The 24,112-nt window shown below is 36.7% G+C and overlaps 3 protein-coding genes across 3 annotated transcripts; 2 read left to right on the forward strand and 1 right to left on the reverse strand.

Annotated features, from left to right (window-relative positions):
• The first annotated feature begins 1,459 nt into the window (after positions 1–1,459).
• tsen54 (TSEN54 tRNA splicing endonuclease subunit) lies at positions 1,460–8,219 on the forward strand. The gene is made up of 11 exons (XM_026207448.1): positions 1,460–1,570; positions 2,081–2,239; positions 2,329–2,392; positions 2,468–2,551; positions 2,662–2,760; positions 2,953–3,005; positions 3,098–3,202; positions 4,657–5,207; positions 6,698–6,758; positions 6,946–7,059; positions 7,357–8,219. The coding sequence occupies exons 1-11, from the start codon at positions 1,509–1,511 to the stop codon at positions 7,502–7,504; spliced, it is 1,500 nt and encodes a 499-aa protein (XP_026063233.1). The 5' UTR covers positions 1,460–1,508; the 3' UTR covers positions 7,505–8,219.
• Positions 8,220–9,545: 1,326 nt separating this feature from the next.
• LOC113046547 (5-hydroxytryptamine receptor 3A) lies at positions 9,546–15,415 on the forward strand. The gene is made up of 9 exons (XM_026207360.1): positions 9,546–9,582; positions 11,454–11,614; positions 11,723–11,767; positions 12,025–12,134; positions 12,758–12,930; positions 13,160–13,362; positions 13,839–14,049; positions 14,941–15,072; positions 15,168–15,415. Exons 1-9 carry the CDS (start codon positions 9,546–9,548, stop codon positions 15,395–15,397), a joined length of 1,302 nt encoding a protein of 433 aa, XP_026063145.1. The 3' UTR covers positions 15,398–15,415.
• Positions 15,416–18,605: 3,190 nt separating this feature from the next.
• LOC113046603 (ankyrin repeat and SAM domain-containing protein 4B-like) lies at positions 18,606–22,892 on the reverse strand. Its single transcript, XM_026207449.1, has 2 exons — positions 22,609–22,892; positions 18,606–20,027 (listed from the first exon to the last, which is right to left on the reverse strand). Exons 1-2 carry the CDS (start codon positions 22,767–22,769, stop codon positions 18,917–18,919), a joined length of 1,272 nt encoding a protein of 423 aa, XP_026063234.1. The 5' UTR covers positions 22,770–22,892; the 3' UTR covers positions 18,606–18,916.
• Positions 22,893–24,112: the final 1,220 nt, after the last annotated feature.

The raw sequence follows: 24,112 nt of genomic DNA on the forward strand, positions 1-24,112 counted from the left end.
GTTTCTATGGCAAAGGCTAGGACTTGGGAAGCTATCCAGCTTACTGGAAACATGCTTTATTGTTGACTTTCAGGAAGGGGGTGGAGGGAGGAGCTGCAGATGCGGCTGTGGTGGCAGTGTCTTGCTCTGTGAGGTGTCTGTATCATCGCTGGCGTCAGGTGCCTCAGCTTTGTGGCCATTCAAGTCAAACGAAAGAGAGCTGGCCAAACACACGTCACCCTTCACACCTCTCACCTGATACCCCTGACAACACTTCAGCAGAGCGTTCTCTGGGGGAGCACTTCACTGTCAAAGACCAACAACAATCAATCAGTTAAAGGGTTAAATTGTTCAACTGAAAATCTGTTCGCCGGCGTGCTGTTATCTTTTGTTGTGGACCAGAAATAGTGAACTTTTACACTTCAGAAGTTCATCATGAACACATTTTTTAACCAAAAGGCTTCCAGTTTTTCTCGCAAATCTCTCATATGACTTTTTGAGAATCGTGCACAATTTGTGGTCTCCCTAACTAATAACATTCTTGGAAATCAGTAGAAGTAACATTAAAGTATATTTTAGTATACTACAAATGCTGGTATGGTAGTACACTTTAATATTGTTCATATTTTTAGGAAATTTAGAAGTCACACGTGATATGTTTTTAAATCCTACTCGAGTGAGTCAAAAGCTTGCTCTCTAAAGGTTAGCTAATTGTATTTATTAGAATTAAAATATGCTTAAAAATGAAAATTCTGTCATTTACTCACTCAATGAGGATACAAAAGAGGATACTTTGGAAATCAAACAGTGACTTCCAATGTATGGACAAAAATAAAATAAAATAATAAAAACAAAGGATTTAGAAAATAAGCTCTGTGACCAAGAAAGGTTTATTATTCTTACCAGCTGCATTCATTATGATAATCTTCATAAATTTACTTTTTTTCAGACATATAAAATCAGTTTAGACCATAAGTTTAGGCCATAAACAAACTAGAACACAGTCACATGACTTCAATGTCACCATCAGTACACTTCCAACAACTCTTTCAGTCTTTTTAATAATAATAATAATAATAATAATAATAATAAAATCAGAAAATGAGTTAGAATATTTTGCAAGAGAGTGCTTATAAACATGACTTAGATGGGTTTTCCTGTTTGCCATGAAATTTGATTTCCCCAACAGACTCTTTTTCATTAACAATGGTATTAACAATGTATTTTATGCTGTATAATAAAATGTGCCAATATATTGAGCTTGTGTTAAACACAGACAGTGTTTCAGGCTTTTAATAACACACACACCCACACACACACACACACACACACACACACACACACACACAAATCAGGAAAGTGCTAAATGTCTCTTTGTTTTGGCCTTCAAAAATATGCAACTCCTGCACACTCGTATGTATACTATGTGCTGTGCTGCCATCTACCGGTCGGGCGCTCAATCACACGAATCGCGTCTAGACTCTTTGCGCACTAGGACCCTGAAACGATAGAGACAGACAGAAGTCAACATGGCAGACAGAGAGACAGCCACAGATCCTCTCAAACACAGAGTTTATGAGGAGCTGCTCAGGTAACCGACATCATTTTTTTTTATCTTAATAAAGCGCTTGTGTAGTTAGTTAATTGTTTTGTTCTTGCAGTAACACAAACAGAAGTAACACTCCTGTGTCGTGCTGGAAACAGGAAACATGCGCTAGCCAGCAAACAAGCACAAGTTAGACCACGTGACACATGGGAATGACAGAAAATGTTGTCAGTTCAAAGAAGTTTATCTGCTGCAGTTTTTTTTTTTATGTGCTTCTGAGTATGTGAGAATCAATCCCTGCCAGCTCATGTTCATCATCCTACAGTTTTGAGTTCAACGGCCACATATTAGCATCTAATCAACAACATTTTCGTTATTGTTAATGTTTTTCACTCTTATGTACGTCACAATATGGAAGAAAAGATCTGTCTCTACCTCTGTGTTATCATCTCTATTTGGCCAGTATGAGACCATGTTAACATGTCAACTGTGTCCTGTTACACACATTTTTTTTTATATCCCGTTTCTATGTGTTCGTCCTTGGTTTGCATGCAGTCCGTCAGAGCTGTTTGAGGCGAGGTCCCGGAGCCATAAGATACCGGTGAGGGGTCAGAAAGACTTCCTGCCCAGTGGGTCGGAGCAGCAGACGACCCGTCTACAGCAGAGTCTGGATGAGCACTGGACGCTCCTGACCGAGGAGAGGGTCGAGAGACTGTGAGTGGTTTCAGAAACACACACACACACACACACACACACTACACGACACACTGAAGCTAAGAAGTGTTTCTCCTGCGTCTGCACAGAGGGAATCTAGTGAAAGCCGTCTGGATCCCTGACGAACGACTGGTGGAGCTGCAGTCACCTGCAGTGAGTCCGTCACAGACACACAATGAAGTCTGTTCATAGCCAGGCCACTCTCACTAATTATGTCATGTCTATCAGGGGAAGTTTTGGCAGACAATGGGTTTTTCAGAGAGAGGCAAGCAGTACCTGCTTCCTGAAGAGGCTCTTTACCTTATGGAGTGTGTGAGGGGACACTTTCATACTCTTATCTATATCTTTCTTATACACTGTGTTGAGAACACTTGTGTTTGTTGTGTGAACCATAAGTGTGCCATGTCCTGTTTGTGTTTCAGGGTAATGTGCAGGTGTTTTACCGGGACCTCCCTTTATCCATTCAGGAGGGATATGAGCGCTTCCTCTCTCGTGAGACTGTGACTCTTCATCAGTACCAGGTTGGTTTGTCTCAGGTGTCTTCTGAATGAGAAGACACTGTTCTTAAAGGTGCACTCAGTATTGTTCAGTTCATTTTTGAGACTATGTACATGTACACAGTAAGTACAAAGTTCAAAACCACTGAGACAAACCAAAGCATACCGAGTGCACCTTTAAACCTTCGTACGTGTAATTTGTCTTCTTTAATTTAGGTTTTTGGACATTTGAAAAGGCTTGGGTATGTTGTGAACAGATTTGACTCCAGGTAACAATCATGTGCTTATTCTTATGGTTTGTAAGAATGATACCATGCAATATTTCTATACTCTCATCTAATATTTCCAATCTTTCTCACAGTTCAGTCCCGTCCACATATGAGAGACAGCTGAATCTGCCAGCATCTTCATGGGACAAACAGAGGAAACAGCTGAAGAGGAAGCGCTCAGGAAGTCCTGTGTCCAGGTACATGTGATGTCTCTTCTTCAGGTCCTGCACATGTTAAGAGTTCCACACAGGAAATTTAGGATGTTGATTTACTATTTTAAAGGTATATAGTCGAATCTACAAGGCTTACTGTAAAAGCAGAACTTCCATGATTTATGGAAGAAGCTGTGTCTTCCTCCTTTGTTAAATCCATTCTCTGATGGTAGAAAAACCTCCAACCTCATTTGACTTCAGATATTATAAGAGATGCATTCAGTTAGAATGAAAGCTGTAAATAATGTCTATTATCAATATATTTTTTAATCTACATTTTTATTTGTTTAGTCCAATAGAAGTGTTTACATGTGCTCATTCAAATTTTTGAAAAATATTTGTCTTTTCAATCTTAATACCTTTCTACGTTAAAAAGGGCAAAACTATAAACTATAAATATCTTAACAAAGAAACATTTCAGATATACTGAACATTATCAGCAGCTAGTCACTTGAGATGTTTGGCTTCCCATAATTCAAATATGTGTATTCAAATCCCTAAACAAAACAGTACTATACAAATTAGTCTGCACTGCAATATGACGATAAAATTATGCTATTTTCTTTGATTATATCACAACTAAAATGCTGCATTGACCAATAAGAAGCTAAATCTGATTAAAATCTTATAAATAGCATGAGAAGTAAATAATTAGTGAATAATTCAATATGGTTTAAAAAATAATTAAAATAGTACTGAGTAATATGAATTAACTACAAATACGTACTATACAGTTAGTGTTAGGATTCAGGTTTTGTTTAGGGTTACTTGCATGTAAATATGCATAATTAATTGTTATTATACTAGTAAGAACTGTACATCTAAAATATGTAACAAGGACACCTTAAAATAATGTGTTACTGAATATTTTTTATTAAATACACAACCTTGTAATTTTCCTTTGAATTGAGATACTTTGATCTCATTTGATTTAAAAAATGTTTTTTTTTTTTTGGAACTTGATTGAAAGCAAATCAAAAAGATTATTCTAAACAAATAAAAAATACAATCAAAATATGATTGAGCGAGGCACATTTGAAGCCTTTGTAAATGGCCGATAGACCACTCAGAAGTTTATGGTTTGTAAGATCTTTTAATGATCTTGCCTGCATTTATTTGATTAAATATACAGCATATTGTAAAATATCATTACAAGTTGAAATTACTGTCTTCAGTTTTAATATTTAAAAAATGTAAGTAATTCTAGTGATTCAAAGCTGAATTTTCAGCATCATTACTCCAGTCTTCAGTGTCACGTGGTCTTTCAGAAATCAGTCTAATGGTGCAAACAGGTCGGGTGATACAAGAGGATGATAAAATATAAGCATGGATGGAATAGCTTGAAATATTAATACATTAGTTTTGGTGGCCTGATATTAAGATCCTGCTTAGACTAACTCAGTCTTCTCATCTGTGTCTTGATCGTCATGTGACCTCAGTGACAAACAAAACACAGCACCAGAGGAGAAGATGACAACTGAAGACCAGAGCGAGGAGCTAGTCAAGACAGATCCGCGTCTGGAGGAGCCCATGCAGTCCGCCGATGCCTCTGACAGGACGTGGTGGATGGAGGCGGGTGTCCAGCCGTCTCCTGCTCAAGCTCCAAGCGCAGCTCCTCGCTGGGACTTCAGCAGCATCTCTTTCCCAGACCTGGGCTCTCGCCGGAGCGGCTCCGTCTCTCTGGCGTCTCCAGACCCCAGCCTGCTGCCCGGAGCGCTGGAGGTGGGCGGCTGCGATCTGTCCCTGTGGCTCAGCAGGGTCAACGTGAAGCAGGAGAAGCTGTCGCGGCGGGACAGGGAGCGTCAGAGAGACCGGGATCGCTACCACAGGGATATTAACAGTGACCGAGAGGTGCGGCACTGCAGGAACTGGGCCGAGTATTTGCAGCTGCTGGAGGACAGGAGGAGACGGAGGCAGAAAGATAGACCCGTGCATCTGTGGGAGCAGGAGGTGACGCCGCTCACTCAGCCCGGACAGTGCACCTCACACCGTAAGATCACACACCTAAACCACAGTCTTGAGCCCGTGATGTCATGTCTGATCCAAACAGGCCGTCAAACTTTGTGTTGCAAGTGGCACAGAAATTACACAGATTTGTTTCATATCTTCTTGTTGTTGTTGACTAAATGCATCTCCAGACTCTATGTATTATTTTGTGAATCAAACATAAGAATGAAGTGTTTTCCTAATCTTTCTAATAAGGTTTATTATACAACTGTGACACTTTACAATAAGGTTCCATTTATATTAGTGAATAGTAGTGTTAATATTAGTGAATATCATACTATGTTTGTTAAACATAATTTATGGAATTTATTAAGATAGGTTAATGCTAAGGAATGTATTATTGTTCTTATATACAAATAATGATAAATCCATAAAATAATATAATAAGTTAGCAATAAACCATGTCATTTTATTTTCTAGTAATAATAAACAAGTAATATTGTTACTTGTTTTTGTAATTTTTTTTTTATATTTCTATAGATGTAAATTATTTATTTCAGTAAGTTATCAAGGAAGCATTTCTATGGAAGCCCATTTACGCCACTGAATAAAAAATTAAAAAGGGATCTTTTTATATAACAATTCTGGCTCTTGGCATTATACAAACTCGCAATTCAGACTCTTTTTCTCACAATTGCGTGATATAAACTCGCAATTCAGACTCTTTTTCTCACAATTGCGTGATATAAACTCGCAATTCAGACTCTTTTTCTCACAATTGCGTGATATAAACTCGCAATTCAGACTCTTTTTCTCATAATTACATGAAATGAACTCGCAATTTTGAGTTCAAATAAGTCTTAATTGTGTTATATAAACTCTGCAAGAAATAAACTCACAATTCTGACGTTTTTTCCTAGTTTTGCGAGTTTATATCTCGCAATTCAGAATTGTGAGATAAAAAGGTGCAATAACCTTTAAAAAAATATTCAGTGGTGGAAATGGGCTTCCATACATTTCAAATTTAAGTTTAAGAGTATTTTTTTTATATTTTTTTACATTTATTTTATTTAGACTTATTTTAATAGTTGTAGTTTTAGCTAAAAATAACAGCAATAGTATTAAAAATACTACATAAATATAATATCATTAATAACACTGTATAATAATAGAATGAATTCATGTTTGTTTACAGTAGATTGAGTAATAGTAATTTATACGATTTAAATGATAAAAATGTATTTGTATAGAAATGAAGATTAATATTAATGGTTCATTTTAAGTACATGATGCCTAATCTATTAAGGAATGTCGACAAATTTTTTATTGGTAGTTGTATTTAAAGGTTTTTTTTTTCAGTTTGATAATTTATAATATGCAAGTAAAAGGATGTGCGTTAAAAATTAGTAATAATTAAAATATGTTTGTATTCTTTAAACAAAAAAGTATCTCGGGAGGATATGGTTTTTGGGCACATTTTGAACTGTTCATGGAAAATGCCATTTTTGTCTGTTTTGTCGTGTTCTGGTGCAGGTGAACTGCTGGACCAGATCAGCATCATCAAGTCTTCGAGCTGGTCTGAGGGGGTTTCCAGGTGAGTGAAGCCCACCTTCACTGTCCTGTACTATGCTTTCCTAAATGAGCTTTTGTGCAACATCATAAAAAGTGATGTACTGAAATGCTGTCCGAGTAACCTGGTAGCTTTACCCTTTGTCACAAATTGAAGTCAAATAAGGGTTTGAGATGATTGAACTGCTGTTTTAAACCATCTGTTTTCTCAGCTTGTCCTCATCAGACCAGTGGAAGATTAGCTTTGATATTTACCAACCAGACACGGTGGCAGAGTTCAAAAAGAGCCACCCTGGAAAGCCTTACACCCGCATGTGTGTCTGCAGGTAAACACACCGACTCAATACACTCGAATGAGTCTGCTGAATTATTACCTGCTGTGTTGGTTTTGTCAGTTTGCCTTAGTTATACACTAGCTGGATCATACTGGAAGATCAGTTTATGTTTTTGCAGCACTCAGTACTAGTCAAGTCATAATCAGCCGTCTGATTAAGTTATGCACTTTTTTATGCCATGTCAATTGGAAATGTATGAGCTTGCATATATCTGGCTCCTGATAAAATCGTCAATGCTGTGTCCTGATCTGAACAGTCCAGCTCATTTCTGTCTTTGTACATTGACAGTTTTGACGGTCCGGTGCCTGATCTGAATGCCATGAAGCTGCTGTCCTTCCAAAGCGGAGACGTCCCGGTCACTTTTGCAGTGGTGGATCATGGGGACATCTCCTTTTATTGCTTCAAGGATTTCAAACTGCCGACTGATGCATATTAAAGCAGGATTTCTAAAACTGGACTGATCTCAGGGTGTTAATTAGATTAAGGTCAGCCAATAATGAAAGTTCGGTCGTCGTTTACTCCGCCTCACGTAGTTCCAGGAATGTTGGTAACCAAATATTGTCTGTTCCCATTGACTTGTATTTTTTTATGCATACAGAGGAGGTGAATGGGAACCGAAATTCTTCAAAGATTACCAACATTGTTCAAAAATGTTAAGAAAAAAATGAAAGTTGTAGAGTTTTGGAATAGCATGATGGTGAGAAAATGATGACTGAATTTCATTCTTAGGTGAACTATTACTTTAAGTTGCTTTTTAATACAAAACCATTTAGAATGCGTCATGTGCAAGTTATGCCATAAACTACTAACACCATAAAATGTCTATTGTTTGGACAGAAAAACAACAACAACAAACAGCTAATTTTGTATTATCTTCATAATCATCTCTACTGGGAAGTATACTAGTTAACAAGCTTTCAGGGTATGTTGGTTTGAGTTTTGTTTCTGGCCCTATTTCTGTACTCCATATTGGAAGTACTATATGTCAGCCTTGGTTTACTAAGATTTATGATGGTTATTCATTGTAGTACAGTGCTGTCACAATATTCCGTGGAGAATGGGAAAGCTAGAGCTTAGACGAACGTTTCAGATGGTCAAGGTTTGGTGTTGGATGAAGCCAAGGTAATAACTCAATAAAACAATCCATTTCACCCGGTTTGGCATGTTTATTAGCAACAGTCTATATCTTGGTGCAGTCATGTTTGTGAATCCACAAACACACAAACTACATTTCTGCATATGTTCCCTGTTAGGTTTCTGTGTTTCAGTTTCATTTAGCTAGAACTGTTAATCAATTGTTAAAAAGATTATTTTATACCGAGAGGGTGTTGAATGCTTGAAACTGACTGATGAACAAGCACAACTAAAGTAGTTCCAGGCAGCTCTTGACCGCATCACATGTCCATATCACTTCACCCAATGATGTCAGTTACTTAGTTTAAAGGTCCTTACAGCCTACAGGTATGGGATGATTTTAGACTCAAAATTATTCATAGATGCACGCACAGTTATCCATGCACCATATCAGTTTTATGCATGTATTTTACTAACCACAAACAAATGGCTTTCAATTTGAGTCTGTGGAATTCGGGATTAAATGATTGTGCAGCGATCTGTGCAAGTCATGTTTGCAAATAAAAACGTTCTGTTCTGCTTTAATATAAATAGATCTTAGTCATAAATTGCTCACGCAAAAAGGAATCTGCATTTGTGGATCAGGTCATGAGCGTGCATTTATTGACGTCTTGTTCAAGTCTGTATTGTTCGGTTCATTTGGATTTTGAGACTTCATTTGCATAGTTTTAAGCATTTCACGACCCCCCACACGTGTCTTACAGTAATGTGCAGCATTAGTCTAAAATCATCCCATACTACAACAGTAAAAGAACCAAAACCCAAAATGACAATGACCAAGACAATAAACAATAAGGAATAATAGGAAAAAATTATCAACGATTTTACATTTTCCCCATGACAGTACGTTTTGCTATAGAGATAATAACAGTGCTGTACTTAATGCAGTTTTGCTATTAGTAAAAAGGCAGCTGGGGAGAAGAGACGAACAGACTCATTGCACGCGCTCTCTCTCTCTCTCTCTCTCTCTCTCTCTCATATCTGCATTATCATTGGCTCAAGCTTCGTTACTAACTCTAAAATTGTCTTGAGGTGTTGTAACGGCACGTGAAGCATTTTTAATTCGATAAGTCTTTATTATTTATTTTAATATTTATTTAGTCTTCATTAACTCTACCTGCCCCCTGCTCTAAAATATATGCTTTTGGAAAGCTAGACTGAATCAATAAAGCATTATAGCCACTACATCAACTGCTGTTCAGTGTTGATTTGGCGATATGATATATTTAAATGACTGTTGAGTACATTGATCACTCGAGTGCCTGAGAAGCCCACATAGCCTATTGACACTGATCTCTCATTGTAATGATCTGCAGTTTTTCAGAGAAATCAAACATTAGACGATGAGTTACCTTCACACTCATAATACTCTGTTTGCAGGTGAACACACTCAGTGAACAATAAACTGAGCGCATATGATTCACAAGACACAATTTATGATGTTTAGATTTTTTAGTTTTCTTTGTAGACAGAAATGACAAAATTAAAATCATTTGTATTTAGTTGTTTCTCAAGGTAATAATATTAACAAAACGATTTTTATAGTAGTAGTAATTCAATAGTTACAAAATTAGACTTTTATATACTGTATATATTTTCATTATCGTTATTTAAATATATCTCTATAGTTTGTTTAATTGCAGAAATTGTGGTCATGTTTAAATGCATGTATTAATTAATAATCTAAATAAAACATGACTCATAATGAGCATAAAGTTATGCAACCAGCACAATCTGCTTAAAAAGCGATCTCACTAACCACTTACACTTAATAACATCAGCTGTTTGTATAGCTTTTTTTCACTCTTTGAGAACAAAAGAGGAGGTTGAACATGGATCTCATTCGCACACGCAGTATACAGTATAAATATGACCAAATGACCGTCATCTCTTCAGTACCCATCTCCTGACTATTTGCCATGTATCTAGTGTGGCTAATATTTTATCTTGCCTCAGTCGGTAAGTGTGTTTTAAATGTCCAGCTGTAATATCTGTTGATGTGAGTTGTCTGTGTCATATTTTCCCTCAACTAGTTTTGAAGACGAATGCACTTCGCACAAGTTTTCCAGATTAAAAAATGACTTCTATCTTCTATATTTTGCACCAAAATACTACTTAAAATGTTACATATATATATAAACACTTGTGTAGTTTTTAGTTACTGTGTGTGTGTGTGTGTATATATATGTGTGTATATATGTGTGTGTATATATATATATATATATATATATATATTTTTTTTTTTTTACTTTGCTTGTGAAAGAAGTGCTTAATTGTACTTAAGGTGCATTGCAGTTGTATGTACTCTTATTTTTTTAAAACCTATGCTTTCAGATAATGCAATAAAACAAAAGGGCACTTAAGTGCACTTTTCACATACTTAAATACACTTTTTGAAAACATAAAGTTTATAACTCTTTATGTGAAAGTAAAAGTTTTACTTTTATGTCATGAAATCATTGTTTTAATAATCTTTTGTCAGGCTTTACCGTACACTTATTTTGATGTGTTGACTAACATACTGAAGCACTTGTAAAAACAGTTGATTATCATTTAACTGTTGTGTTATTAAATAATACATTTAAAGTTAATATAGTTTAAATGTGCTAACTTGCAAAATCATCATTATAAAAGTGTAATTATACAGTATATTTAAACGTGACATACAAGTTTCAATAGACATGTAAACATTAATCAATATGTATTAATACACAGGGTTACACTTTGTTTTAAGGTGTTCTTGTTACAGTGCAAGTATACATTTAAGTACTGAGTAATACTAATTAACTACATGTACCTATTATATGGTTATTGTTAGTGTTTGGCTTAGGGTTACTTGTAATTATGCATAATTGTTATTATACTAGTAAGTACATGTAACGTATAGCAAGGACATTTTTTATGTAATAAGGATGCACTTAAGTCCATCTTAAGTGATAATACTTAAGTCCTACTTCAAAAAACACTATAAAATTCAGCTAACTACATTTAATATGCATTTCTAAGTGTGCAAAAACATTTACATTTATGTTGCAGTTAATTACATTACTCTTTACAAGTATGCTTAAGTGTACTGCTTTTTCATAAGGGTAATTACAAATAGTTGCATTTTGGAGTTTGCTTTTGGCATTGTTCTTATCAGAACGGACGCACTAGTTGAGAAGTACATTTACAGAAGCATGAATGTCGAAATGTGATATTCTCTTGAGATTCTGTAACTGTGAGATTCAAATGGAGTGTGATCTGTTCAGGGTCGACGTCTGCTGCGGGAAACTGCAGTTACAAGGCACTTCTGGACCATCTCGGCTTGGGCAGTGATGACATTCAGATGACGTCCCTGCGGCCCGTGTTTAAATGGGAAACCCCTACTTTGCTTTTTCTAGACCTCTTTGTGACTTCCATCACGGATGTGGTAAATCCATAAATCCAGCATGATTTACCTGAATGCCATGACATTGGATGTCAAGCAGTTGTACTGTAGTATCTTCACTCAACACTTATTTCAGATTTCTTTCCACAGAATGAAAAAGCCCAGAGCCTCTCAATACAAGTCACTATTTTGTATGTAAGTGTTTTCAAAACCTTTTCCCACACAACTTTACTCAAGATCGAAAAACTTGTACAATCAGAAATTCTATCTGGAAATAAAATAACCTCTTGACTTATTTACCAAAGGAACATGCTTTAATGTCCCATATTATACAAGTCACTATACAAGTGGAATGGAACCCTATTGAAAATAAAAACAAAGTGTAAAAAGAAGTTAAACCAAACTGGTTGACCACTACACTCACGGTTTATATAATCCTCATAACTTTGCAGGCTTGGGTCAATGAGTTCACATCATGGAACCCAGAGGACTTCTGTGGAATCACTTTTTGTGCAGTTAAAAAGGACATGGTTTGGATTCCAGACATCAGCATCACTGAAAGGTCTGAAATGGCTTTTTGGTTCAGTATCACTGTAGGTGCCTTTTGGTGTCCTTGCACATAAACAAATCACTGGCCATGATAACTTAACATAAAAATGACTATGAAAGGGTGTGTTCTATTAGGCTACGTTTTTACGGTTGAGATTATATCGCCACCTGTTGGTTTGGCATGCTCTTGATCATAGCGTGCGTTTGCATTTTCATGTTGATGAAGATTTTTTTTTAAATGTAAGAAGGAAAATCTCAATTTATAAATACACCAGTGTACATATGGACATGGCCTTAGAAATTTAAAGGGTCATGAGTAATTCCTTGGTCTTTTGTGTTAACAGTTTATTGTTTTACGAAAACACAAAAAAAGAAAAAACACTTTGCATTCTGAAAAGATTATGTTACTGTACCAAGAAGACATCATTTATAATATCTAAATATTGACATCTGCCCACAATTACACATCAGGAGTGCCTATTCAGTGTTCATGAACTCTGGCTGTGTGTAGCACCTACTGCTCTGCAGATCACAGATATTTGGAAATATGTCTAGTATGTTTTTAACAAAATCCCTCATCATTTTTTGGTAAACTGTCCCTTTAAAGTTTACTTTTGCTTAATTTTGTCTATTTAGCATCAAGACTGAGTTCGCAACAGTGGAGAATCAGTATGTCCAGCTGATGAATGAAGGCTTTGTTGTGACGACTAACACTTTTGCCGTGACCTCGGCCTGCAAGATGAACGTGCACCAATTTCCATTCGACGTCCAAAGCTGCACTTTTACCCTTCAGTCTCCGATCCATTCAAGTACATCTGAAACTCAGGAAACAATGTCAATCAGAGTTGGGCAGAATTGAAACTGAATTAATCACACCCACAAGATGTGGTATTTGCATTTCAATTGGAGTGAGAATATTCAAAAGGTCAAAAACATCTTAAGTTTGGACTAAATTGGTGCACGACCCTGATGTTGGCATGACATGACTTTTAAAGATGCTATTGTAATATGTTTTGAGTTATTGTAATATGTTTTGAGTTATTGTAATATGCATTGGTCATCTGTCTTATTCTATCTCAGACAACGAGCTCGTAATCAACCCCATCTCTGATGCTTCATTCCTGACCCTCAGCTCCAAGAAGGCCTTTCAGACTCAAGGAGAGTGGGAACTCCTTAGTATAAATACATCTAAAACCAATGCCACTACTCTAGGAGATCCACAGGATCAGCTGATATACAAGGTAGAGCAGAAAGATAGCACACTACATCACATCACATCCAGGAAATGATGACTTGATGACAGGAGCTTTCATTTATAGTTATGAAAGTCCTGCCATTTATGTGATTTGTGCACTTCACTTGTAAGTCTCTCTGATAATATCATGAAAGTGTAATGTAAATAACATGCAGTGATGTATTAGAAAACATTGCATTGATTTCACACTTAGGTAGATTCATTTAAAGTGTGTTATTTCCATAATAAGTACTCTTAAAGGTACAGTACATTCTAGCTTTCAGTTCACTGTGTAGTTGTTGTGTCTCAGTATAATTTTGTGTTCATCCAACAGCTATTTGGTAAACATGAAAACCATTTAAAGAGAAAGCAAGCTTTTCACTAATTACACTTTTGACGCACAACCTTACAGCTGAGGTGCTGGGATCAGACATTGTGACCCCTGTCAAAAGTATTTATAGGGGTTTCTGTGCTTACTTGCAGATCACCATGAAGAGGAGACCACTGCTGTATGTCATTAACTTCCTAATGCCAGTACTTTACTTTCTTATTCTGGATTTGGCCTCCTTCTTCATCGATTCAACTGGAGGAGAGAAGCTGGGTTTTAAAGTAACTCTGCTTCTGGCTATTTCTGTGTTACTGCTGCTTCTCCAGGACATGCTGCCCTCTACTGCCAATGATATTCCCCTGATTGGTGAGGGTTTATCTGCTGTACTCATTGTCTTTTTCTCTCTTGACCATTGATGGCACAACATTTCATCTGGGCACTTTTCTGTAAATGGCTACACTATTTTTGTGAGATTTAGTAGTTCATGACAGTTTTGAGGTTAATCAAATTTAATTTTGCATCTCTGGAAAATACTGATCTGTATTATGTTGAAAATCAAAGTTTTTAGTGTTTTAAAAAAATTTTTTTGGTAGATTTGTGGAATAAAAGTTATAGTTTTTGTTAAGAAGTAACAAAATCATAAATTATCGCTTTGGGGTAAGATGGGCCACCTGGTATTGGCATAGAAACCAAGTGGTATGTTGTTACTATTATTTTTATACGCATTACTTATTATTTAATATCTCAATGAATTAGATGCAGACATCTTCGGCTTTCATTAAAACCTATGTTATTGTGTAAAAGCATAAAAATTGCATTCGTATAGCTGCTATTATTACATATCTTCACTTAAAATATGGGCTATTAAATATGGGCATATTCATTAAGTCATAGATTAATTTCACAACCTTTCAGATTAATATCTTTTACTTGGATTCTGCTTTATCTGTTATTGGTTATTCAGTTATTCAACTAAGTAGTAGTAGTAACAATAATAATCTGATTAGTTAATTTTGTGTTTCACATTAATGACACTTTTAAAACATGAATGACACACACACAGACACACACACACATGCACACACACACACACACACACACACACACACACATATATATATACTAATATTAATGTAATAGTACTCTTTCAGCATAAAATAAAAGGCTGAGAAATAATGAACAGTTGATTGTGTCATCATTTGCTTAAAAATTTAGAATTGCCTGTTATTTAAAATTATTTTCTGGTGGCTTTTCTAGGGGTTTATTGCGTCGTCATCTTCACTCTGATGGGCATCAGTGTTCTGGAGACCGTTCTTGTGAATTTTCTGATTGCTAAAGGAAATCGGACCATTTCAGTAAAACCAATGGGAATCTCACCTTCTCTTCCTGGTAAATATTTGCTCAACTTCTGGTAATGAGGGGGAAATCGTTCCTGGGTTAAACACCTCATATAATATCTTAAGTTAATATCATTCTTCTCATAGATGCCGTAAAGGACGCTAAGAGCCCTCCAGACTCAGAAACAGACAGGCATGAAGAGCGGCTGCATGCTCTGGATCATCTGAAGGCTGCAGCTGCTCATCAAAACCAACAAGAGAGGAAATGCCTGAGCTGGACCCGAGTGGCAACAGTAGTAGATGTGATCTTTAACTTTCTGTATGTAACCACAGTTATTCTGTTTCTGATAATGCTCTCCAAAGCTTGGTTCCCATGAGTGAATGTCCCTTTTAAAGGCAAGCCCCGACAGAGGGTGGTTTTCCATTGTAGTTTATGCACATTAAACTGAATAAGGCATTATACTGAATAAGGCTGTGACATGTATTTGTGGGGGGAAATCCATCTAAATGACAAATTGTAGCAATAAAACATGTTTTTGTTCACTATCAAATGTGTTGTTCAAAGTGAAGAATAAAGAGAAACAGGGAAATGTTATCCTTTTGGATATGATTTACAGCCATATAAGGAGACTCCATTGAAACAGATGACTCGGTTTCAGACTCAGACAGTGCACAACATATTTCCTGCTTGTTTTCTGTTTTTGAGCTTTGGCAGACACACAGGAAACCTAACTAATCACAGAAACAAAACAAAAAAGAGCTAAAAAACTTGATGAGTTCATCTCTTTGAAATAAGTAGTACAAGTAAAAGTCAACAATTTAATGTAAATTACATGTAAAACATTATAAAACATTAAAACACCAAATACATTCTAAGGGCACATGTAGCACAATATTTCAAATGAAAACACTGAAACTGATATGATTTTTCATCCAATTAATTTTACCCATGCAGATAAGCAGATTCTACATAATAATAATAATAATAATAATAATAATGAAATAAAATTGTAATAACTATTTTCGTAACAGGTTTTAGTTTGACCGAGTTTGACTCTTTTTTTACGTCAATAGTTAAATTCGCTCTTCAGTTTTAAATGTTTGCAGAAACAGCAGCTAGCTATAGATTGTTTTGATTCAAAAAATAATAGTCTATTCATAGATGCTTACAACTGAAAGCACAAGGTTTTATTTTTTATTTTTTAGTCTATCGCTTTTAATTTACACGTCAAACAGCTTTTCTCTTTTCTGAAGCGTCTTTCAGCCAGTGTTAGCTAGCTTTTCGTTTAGCTATTTTTCAAGAATCATCCAAACAGAGTTGTCCTTTCTGATTATTTTCAATGATTTGACTCAAGAGGGCGCTGTTGGTAAGTGTTCCCTTTTGTAAGGTCTGTTGCCGTTATCAACTAATATTTGTGGTTTTGAAATGTAGTTTCTTCCCGTGTTGGTTAGCTTAACTTAGCTAATTTAGTTCAATCAATCATAACTGAAGCAACTGCTGGGCTCTTGCAGATGTCGACTGAACTATTCACAATGACTGAGCATCTGTCCATCACAGATCAGCTCCTCCTTCTCTACGTTTACGACCTACATCTGAAAAACATTGAACAGGTTAAACATTCACATCATATCAGTAAAACATTTCCTGGAACCAGTGTTTTCCCTAATACAACTTTAAAGGTACACTGATGAGTAAATGTTATTAGGCTGAAAACTTTTAAATTAGACTTTTAAGCGGACATATACGATACTTTACAGTCATAATGATTCACACAAAAATGTAAATTCTGTCAAAATTCTATCACTTTCAAGTTGTTTTAAACCTATTTGACTTTCCTTCTTCTGTTGAAGACGAATTAAGATATTTTTATTAATATTTTGTCCATACAATGAAGGTAAACGAGTTCTAGTGGTAATCTTATGCATAGCCAAGAGGGCCTTCTTTAAAATCTTATTTTGTGTTGCACAGAAGAAATAAAAGTCATACAGGTTTGAAACGGCTGCCATAAACTGCCTGTTGGTTAAACTTTTCATTATATATTGTTTCATGTAATTCATCGCATCTGTTTCGAATGGAATGAGACCTTTTCTTTGCTTTCAGCAGCATTTGCAGGCTGCGCAGGAAGTACTTCACTGGAAGTTTTCACCTCGGGAGATAAAGGAAGACATTGTGAGGAACCAAAGGACTGGTCCAGCCCTGCAAAAGGAGAACCACAGCCTAAATCCAGAAGAGGCCCTCCAGAAAGAGCCCGCTGAAGAGGAAGTACTGAAAATTTCAGTGGAAGAAGCAGCAGCAGTGGCGTCAGTGCTGGAGATTGTGCAAGGTTTACTCATTAAATGTTTTCTGACAGTCAAAGTAAAATACGCAGTGCACAAACTACCAGACAATGCTGAAATGAAACACAGCTGTTGTTTATAACACCCCTCTAGTCTCACATCCAGAACAGACCTCTGAAGAAGCCGTCATCACCAGTGCGATGGAAAACAGGTCCAGGAGAAAAAGAAAGTATGTACTGTTGTGCATGTATTGCACTTCCTACTTGATGTACACTATATGAACAAAAGTATTCGGACACTTCCTTCTTTAGAACAGAAAAAGGCACTTCCAAACCTGTGGCAACAAACGTGGAAACATAATCAATGTATTTAAAAATTGTGTTTCCATCTCTACTGCAACAGTTCTGAAAGTGTATAAACTGACTGTATACACGTATGTTCAAGTCGTGTTGGGGATAAGTAACTTTTAAAAGATATGCACTACAATATTGTGTTACTCCCTAAAAGAGCAATTAATTACGTCAGTTACTTTTTATGGAAAATGAATGTGTTACGTTACTTTTGCGTTACTTTTTTAAATCTGGGCGGGGCTTGCTTGTTTGGTTTTAATATAAAAATCCTCAGGCTGAAGGAAATGTAAATTCACGTCTGTACAGTAGAACACAGAAGAAGAAGGTTCAACACTCTTCAGCAATGAAAACCAAGAACAAATGTTAGTTTATCTTAAGTAATTTCTGCTTATTAGAATGGTTCAATTGGATCCTCGAAGGTCAGCAGCAAAGACATTGGTTAATAAAATGGGAAATACATAAAGGATATTTTTATTATTTAACAAATTTAATTATTGCAGGTTTGCATCAAATTCTGAGTTTATTTTTATTAATTTTAATCAGAAAAAAAGTCAGATAGATAGACAGATAGATAGATAGCTATTGATAGATGCTTTGATTTGTACTAATTACTAAAATAGTCAAACCTGTTCATTAGAAAGGGGTGTCCTAATACTTGTGTCCAGTGTATTTTCAACTAATTGTCCTATTTATTGTCTCTTTGAAGGACCTGCGGCTGCTTCTCATGGTTATGGAGCTGCAGACGTTAGTTGCTACATCTCAAATACATTTACTGAGATGAAGTTACTGCCAAATCAACGCTTCTCTTTTGTATCTGTTTTATTCTGTCATTAGACATTAAAAAATAATAATGCCATAACAAATATATTATGTGTTGAAGAATGTGTTCAGGGATAGATAGATAGATAGACAGACAGACAGACAGAAAGATAGATAGATGGATAGATAGGCGTGGCTTCTAGACACAAACAGTGTTTATTTAGAGATATGCAAGTCACTTTTATTTCAAAGATGAAAACAATTAACATGTTCTTGGGAAAAATGGGTGATTCTCATATAACAGCGGAAGTCAGATGTTTGTTTTGGAGACTTATTTGTTTTGGAAACTTATTTGACTACAATAAGGAAATTTTAACTTCTGTGTTACTTCATACTTCATCAAAATCACAGAAAGTGAGCTAAGAAACAACAACTACATGATGGCAAAGGGGTGCTAGCGGAGAGAAACTGTGAATGTTTGTGTATGGCGGGATTGGGTGGTGCACGTTATTAAAGGAAGGTGTCCTTCATAATGCCTGGCTGCTCCAGCACAGCTTTCCTGCGAGTCGATGCTTCCAGGATCTTCTTGCGCGGCCCCAGCTGGATGCGGATGCCTTTAAGATCGTCATCTGAGCAAAGCATAAGTGCGTCAAGATCCAGGTGTTCCCGGGTGAACACAGGACCGTAGTCTAACAGGCCGATCGACGCCAAAAAAGAATCCAGGTTTGAGGTCTCCTCTTCCTCATCCAGACCGATCTCCTCTTCATTCCAAGGAAGCTCTGAATTCTCGTCCAAACCCTCCAGACCTTCATCCACGGTCTCAAACAACTCCTGACGGATGAGGTACCCTAGGTCTTCTGTGTTGCCGCTGGGGAGGTCTTCATGGTCCATGGCCATTTCCATGGAGAAGTTCCTGCGGAAAACCATTTTCCCGAGACCAGGTCTTTCGAAGATTGACTTGCCCTGACTGGCTCCCTCGTCGTCCGAATCTCTCTTGGCATCGTCCTCGTCATCATCCTGAATTTCATCCTGCTCATTGAAGACGTCAACAAAACCAGGTTTCTCTTGGGTGCCAATGTCTTGTTTGACAAAAATGACATTGCCGTCCCCTTGTCTACTCACTGTCTCTTTGTCTTTCTTCCCAAATTTGCGCTGGAGGGTTCCCTTGATCGTTGAAGAGATCGATCCATTGGTGTCTGCGGCTATGATTTTGGAGAACTGTTCTCCATTCATGCTGCTCAAGGTACCCGAGCTGGAAAGGGAACTTCCTTCCGAGACAGATCCGCCACGGTACATCTTGTCCATCTTATTCTGATGTTTCTTCTTGATGCGTTCGCACTGCTTCACTCTGCGCTCGGCATCTTTGGTGGCCTGTTCTTTCAGACGCGCCACCCTTTTGGCATTCTGGCCTGTCTGTTGGGCAGCAGCTGTGTCCAGGAAGCGGACACAGTCCATGTGGTCTCGAGAGGCGGCCACATCCATGGGAGTGTGGAAGTCATTGTCCAGAGCGAAAAGGTTGGCTCCAAAGTTCACCAAGAAGCTGACGATCTGCATGTGACCGTTTGCAGAGGCGTGATGCAAAGGCGTGTTCCCCCAGATGTCACTTTTGTTCGGATCCCCCCTTCAAGACAATAAAATAATGAACAAGTATTGTAATTTAGAGAGGTGCTATTTCTTTCCTAAGTGATCTGTGAGGTGGCAATAAACCAAGCAAATTCTTTTTATTACACTTGAGCCACATACAGGAAATAATTAAACCTCAAATAAAGAATATACTAGACACTTTGGGATGGGCTCTTTTGACTTAGACTAGTAAGCAACCACCGGTAACATCCTAAAAAAACTAACACCTTAACACCGACTTAAGGTTCTTGAGACCAGACTCTGTTCATCTCATTCCGAGTCCAATAACACTTTCTCATGCTCTTGGTCTTGTCATGTAGTCTGGAGCATCTGGACTATGTCTTGAGTCCTATATCAACTTCAACACTGTTGAAACATCTTGTGGTCTGGTCCAACTCACGTATACAATCCACCTAAACCAGGCCTCATTCACCTCAAAGTCTGAATTAGACTCAACCTTCTTTTGGTCTCTGTCTTGATTTTGACTCAACCTACTCAGGTTTTGGTCCGGACTCAGACTCAGAATAAGCTGGTCTCGACACTGCCATGCTGGACAACCAAAAAGTTATGAAATGCTTAGCAATGCTCTGGATCCTGATGGTACTATGAAAATGTAGTGTTGGAAAACTTAACAGAAGACAATAAAGGATTATTATATAAGTATCAAACTGGTACAGCAATACTGATGCCTAATACTGAAGATATACAGTAATACTATTTACAGCTTCTCATGAAGCCTTGGGAGCTGAAAACGTATTCCCGACAAACACTCTTTGTGGCTGACCAATCACAACAAACTTGGCCAGAACATTCTCGGCAGAGATTTTTTTCAAAAACCATGTTTATGTATTCTAGCAGAGCCAAAAGTAAAATTATTATGTCTAAATTAATGTAATATGGGCACTTTAGGAACTACCACTTAAAAATAGCCACAATCTTTGGCACTTCTCTGACGCCTCATTTGTCTTCAGCAGCAATCAAAATTCCACTCTCACGTATTTTCCCATGACGAATTTGATGCCATTACCATGCAAACAGTTAATATGTAACCTGCTGTAAAATAAAGTCCACAGGTACACCCATAAAATCTCTAATTACAATATCTACAAGAGCTTATCTCTCTAAGCACCATCTGTTCATAGGTGGATGAGGCACACAAGGTGCAAACAGACACGGTCGATATTATTTTCTTTTTATTTATTTATTTTGAGAGAAAAAAAAAAAAACTTTTAGAAAGTCTATGACAAGAGACACCCCGTCTGGGTTTGCACTCAACACACAGTGCTTTGCTGTTTGGGAGTCAGCCATATGGCAATCAGTGCTCCATATCCTGAGTGAGATCGGCCCCAGAGCTGCACAGAATAAATAAACTCTACGCTGGACAAACTGGGGACAAATGAAGAGGCCTATTGTTCCAGATTTGCATAACTAATTCGGCTGATTGAACTCTTGGCATCTGCTTTGGGAGTTTTTCAAATGATGTGCACAGCAAATCATGCGAGGAACGAAACTCTGACTGTGGACTCACTTAATAGTGTCATTCTAATATGCTGAACATTTCAGTGGTATTTTAATGATGACATCCGTTTTAAATGTTTAAGACCTTTATGTGATATGCTGTTGAAAAGAGTGATTACTGACTCATAAAGCACACAAGTAAAAAGACTCGCCCCTGAGGTCATAAAACTGGTTAAATCCAGAAAATCTTTAGTCATTTTATTAGTACCCCTAGTGAAAAAGGAGTACACTTCAGCATACTTTTTAATTAAGTACTTATTATGGGAAAAATATACTTTAGTATTACATGTGAACTGAATTATGTTCTTATATACAATATAAATATATAATAATATCTAAAAATGTTTACTGTAAATGCATTTAGTTGTACTTTAAAGTGCTTTTTAAACCCACTTTAACAGGACTTAAGTACGTCTTTATATGTAATTTCTTCTAATGTCTTTCGAAATATGGTTAAATCGTACTGTTGAATCTGCATTTATGACAAACAATATTATTTCATTAATATATTTAAATATATTTGCAATTATTTGTACTGAAGAAGTTTCTTACATTTACATTAAGTTAAAAATGTAAGATTAAATAACACACAACAGTTAAATTTGCATTAGTATGTTAGTCAACACATTAAAATAAGTATATTTCCTTAAATACTGACTAAATATTATCAAAACATAATGATTTAAAATGTACTTCAAAAAAGTATTTGACTTTAAAAGAATACTTAAGTGTTGTCCTAGTCATGAAAGTGTCTATCACAAGTGGCCTTTTATTTCATTAATATTATCTAGAAGTACAGTTTTTTTTAAAGATATACTAAATAATTGAAGTACACTACAAGTGCACAGATACAGATAACAGTTTGACTGTTTGATATGTCACACAGATATCTAGTCATCAATGCTTAAAAATCAATTGTTAGACACACAAAGCAAGGTAACATTGTAAAACCTTTTAACAGCATTAACCTGAACTAAAATGAATATTCTGGAAACTTAACGTATTGAATGAAATTATTAACAGGACCAGTACAGAAAGGCAGGTTTGGTGAGCTCACTCACCCTCTACTGCAGATGAGCTGCAGAGCTTCGATGTGTCCGTGGTAAGCTGCCCAGAGAGTGGGTGTCATGCCATCCTCATCCGGGGTGTTCAGATCTTTCCTTGTGGCTTCTTTCAAAAGATCCAAATAGCCATCGATGGCTGCTTTGTGATACCGTGACATGATTAGGATAACGACCTACCTTCTTCAGCGAGTTAATGTATTCTGTGAAGTGTTACAGGAGCATCTTTGCAGGCATCTGGCGCGGGATCCGTCTCTTCGTCTGAGGGAGGAGGAACTCTGATCTCACTCTGACGCCATGATCACGGTCATAAACTAAAGTCCAGAGGGAGCTCTTATTGCTTACCATCAGTGCTCTTATTGCTTACCAAAAAATAGTGTCGTATTTCATAACATAGTCTTTTGTTTTAAATGTTGATTTTCTGCAGTGTTCTAGTTTGTATCCGTCAAGCATGGCTGAATTGTTTTGATGAGCTTGTGTCCTGTGTGTGACAGGTCTCTTGGGTTTGTATAAAGGTCTAGAGGCAAAGCTGGTGGCCGCCCAACGTTAAGCCCAACATAAAACAAAAAAAGCTATTAAAAGCTATTATCATAAAGCTATCGTATGGCTTCAGGAAACTTATGTAGCTCACACTACTTTTGTGGTATGCTTCGATTATAAAAAAAACATTCTTCAGAATATCTTTGTATGGGTTTGTAAGTAAATGATGAGGAGTGATGACAGAATTTTCTTTTTTAGTTAAATGTCTCTAACAAGTGTATGAAGGGGTGGATTAGTTCATAATGATCACACTTTAGCATTCGTCAAAGACATTTAAAAATGCACTGCTCAGCGTAAACTTGAACTTGAGGTCAAAGTGTATTTAATCAGACAATACTTCCCTAAATCTACATCTTTTTAAAAAAAGGGCAACTCCGGTTGATTGAAATCTTTCCTGCTGTGTCAATGGAGTGGTTTTATCTTGTGGATATACAGTATTGTTCAAAATAATAGCAATACAATGTTACTAACCAGAATAATCTAGGTTTTTCGTTTATTTTTTTATTGCTACGTAGCAAACAAGTTACCAGTAGGTTCAGTAGATTCTCAGAAAACAAATGAGACCCAGCATTCATGATATGCACGCTCTTAAGGCTGTGCAATTGGGCAATTAGTTGAATTAGTTGAAAGGGGTGTGTTCAAAAAAATAGCAGTGTGGCATTCAATCACTGAGGTCATCAATTTTGTGAAGAAACAGGTGTGAATCAGGTGGCCCCTATTTAAGGATGAAGCCAACACTTGTTGAACATGCATTTGAAAGCTGAGGAAAATGGGTCGTTCAAGACATTGTTCAGAAGAACAGCGTACTTTGATTAAAAAGTTGATTAGAGAGGGGAAAACCTATAAAGAGGTGCAAAAAATGATAGGCTGTTCAGCTAAAATGATCTCCAATGCCTTAAAATGGAGAACAAAACCAGAGAGACGTGGAAGAAAACGGAAGACAACCATCAAAATGGATAGAAGA

This window comes from Carassius auratus, chromosome 28, assembly GCF_003368295.1.
Source record: "Carassius auratus strain Wakin chromosome 28, ASM336829v1, whole genome shotgun sequence".
Lineage (NCBI taxonomy): Eukaryota > Metazoa > Chordata > Actinopteri > Cypriniformes > Cyprinidae > Carassius > Carassius auratus.

Excerpts from the sequence above, each read along its gene's own strand:
- tsen54 (XM_026207448.1), top strand. The coding sequence starts at position 1,509 with ATGGCAGACAGAGAGACAGCCACAGATCCTCTCAAACACAGAGTTTAT. Across the intron at positions 5,208-6,697 it reads CGGACAGTGCACCTCACACC|GTGAACTGCTGGACCAGATC; the intron begins GTAAGATCACAC and ends GTTCTGGTGCAG. Across the intron at positions 7,060-7,356 it reads ACCCGCATGTGTGTCTGCAG|TTTTGACGGTCCGGTGCCTG; the intron begins GTAAACACACCG and ends GTACATTGACAG.
- LOC113046547 (XM_026207360.1), top strand. The coding sequence starts at position 9,546 with ATGAGTTACCTTCACACTCATAATACTCTGTTTGCAG. Across the intron at positions 9,583-11,453 it reads TCATAATACTCTGTTTGCAG|GGTCGACGTCTGCTGCGGGA; the intron begins GTGAACACACTC and ends TGATCTGTTCAG. Across the intron at positions 11,615-11,722 it reads TGACTTCCATCACGGATGTG|AATGAAAAAGCCCAGAGCCT; the intron begins GTAAATCCATAA and ends TTCTTTCCACAG.
- LOC113046603 (XM_026207449.1), bottom strand. The coding sequence starts at position 22,769 with ATGTCACGGTATCACAAAGCAGCCATCGATGGCTATTTGGATCTTTTG. Across the intron at positions 20,028-22,608 it reads CAGCTCATCTGCAGTAGAGG|GGGGGATCCGAACAAAAGTG; the intron begins GTGAGTGAGCTC and ends ATTGTCTTGAAG.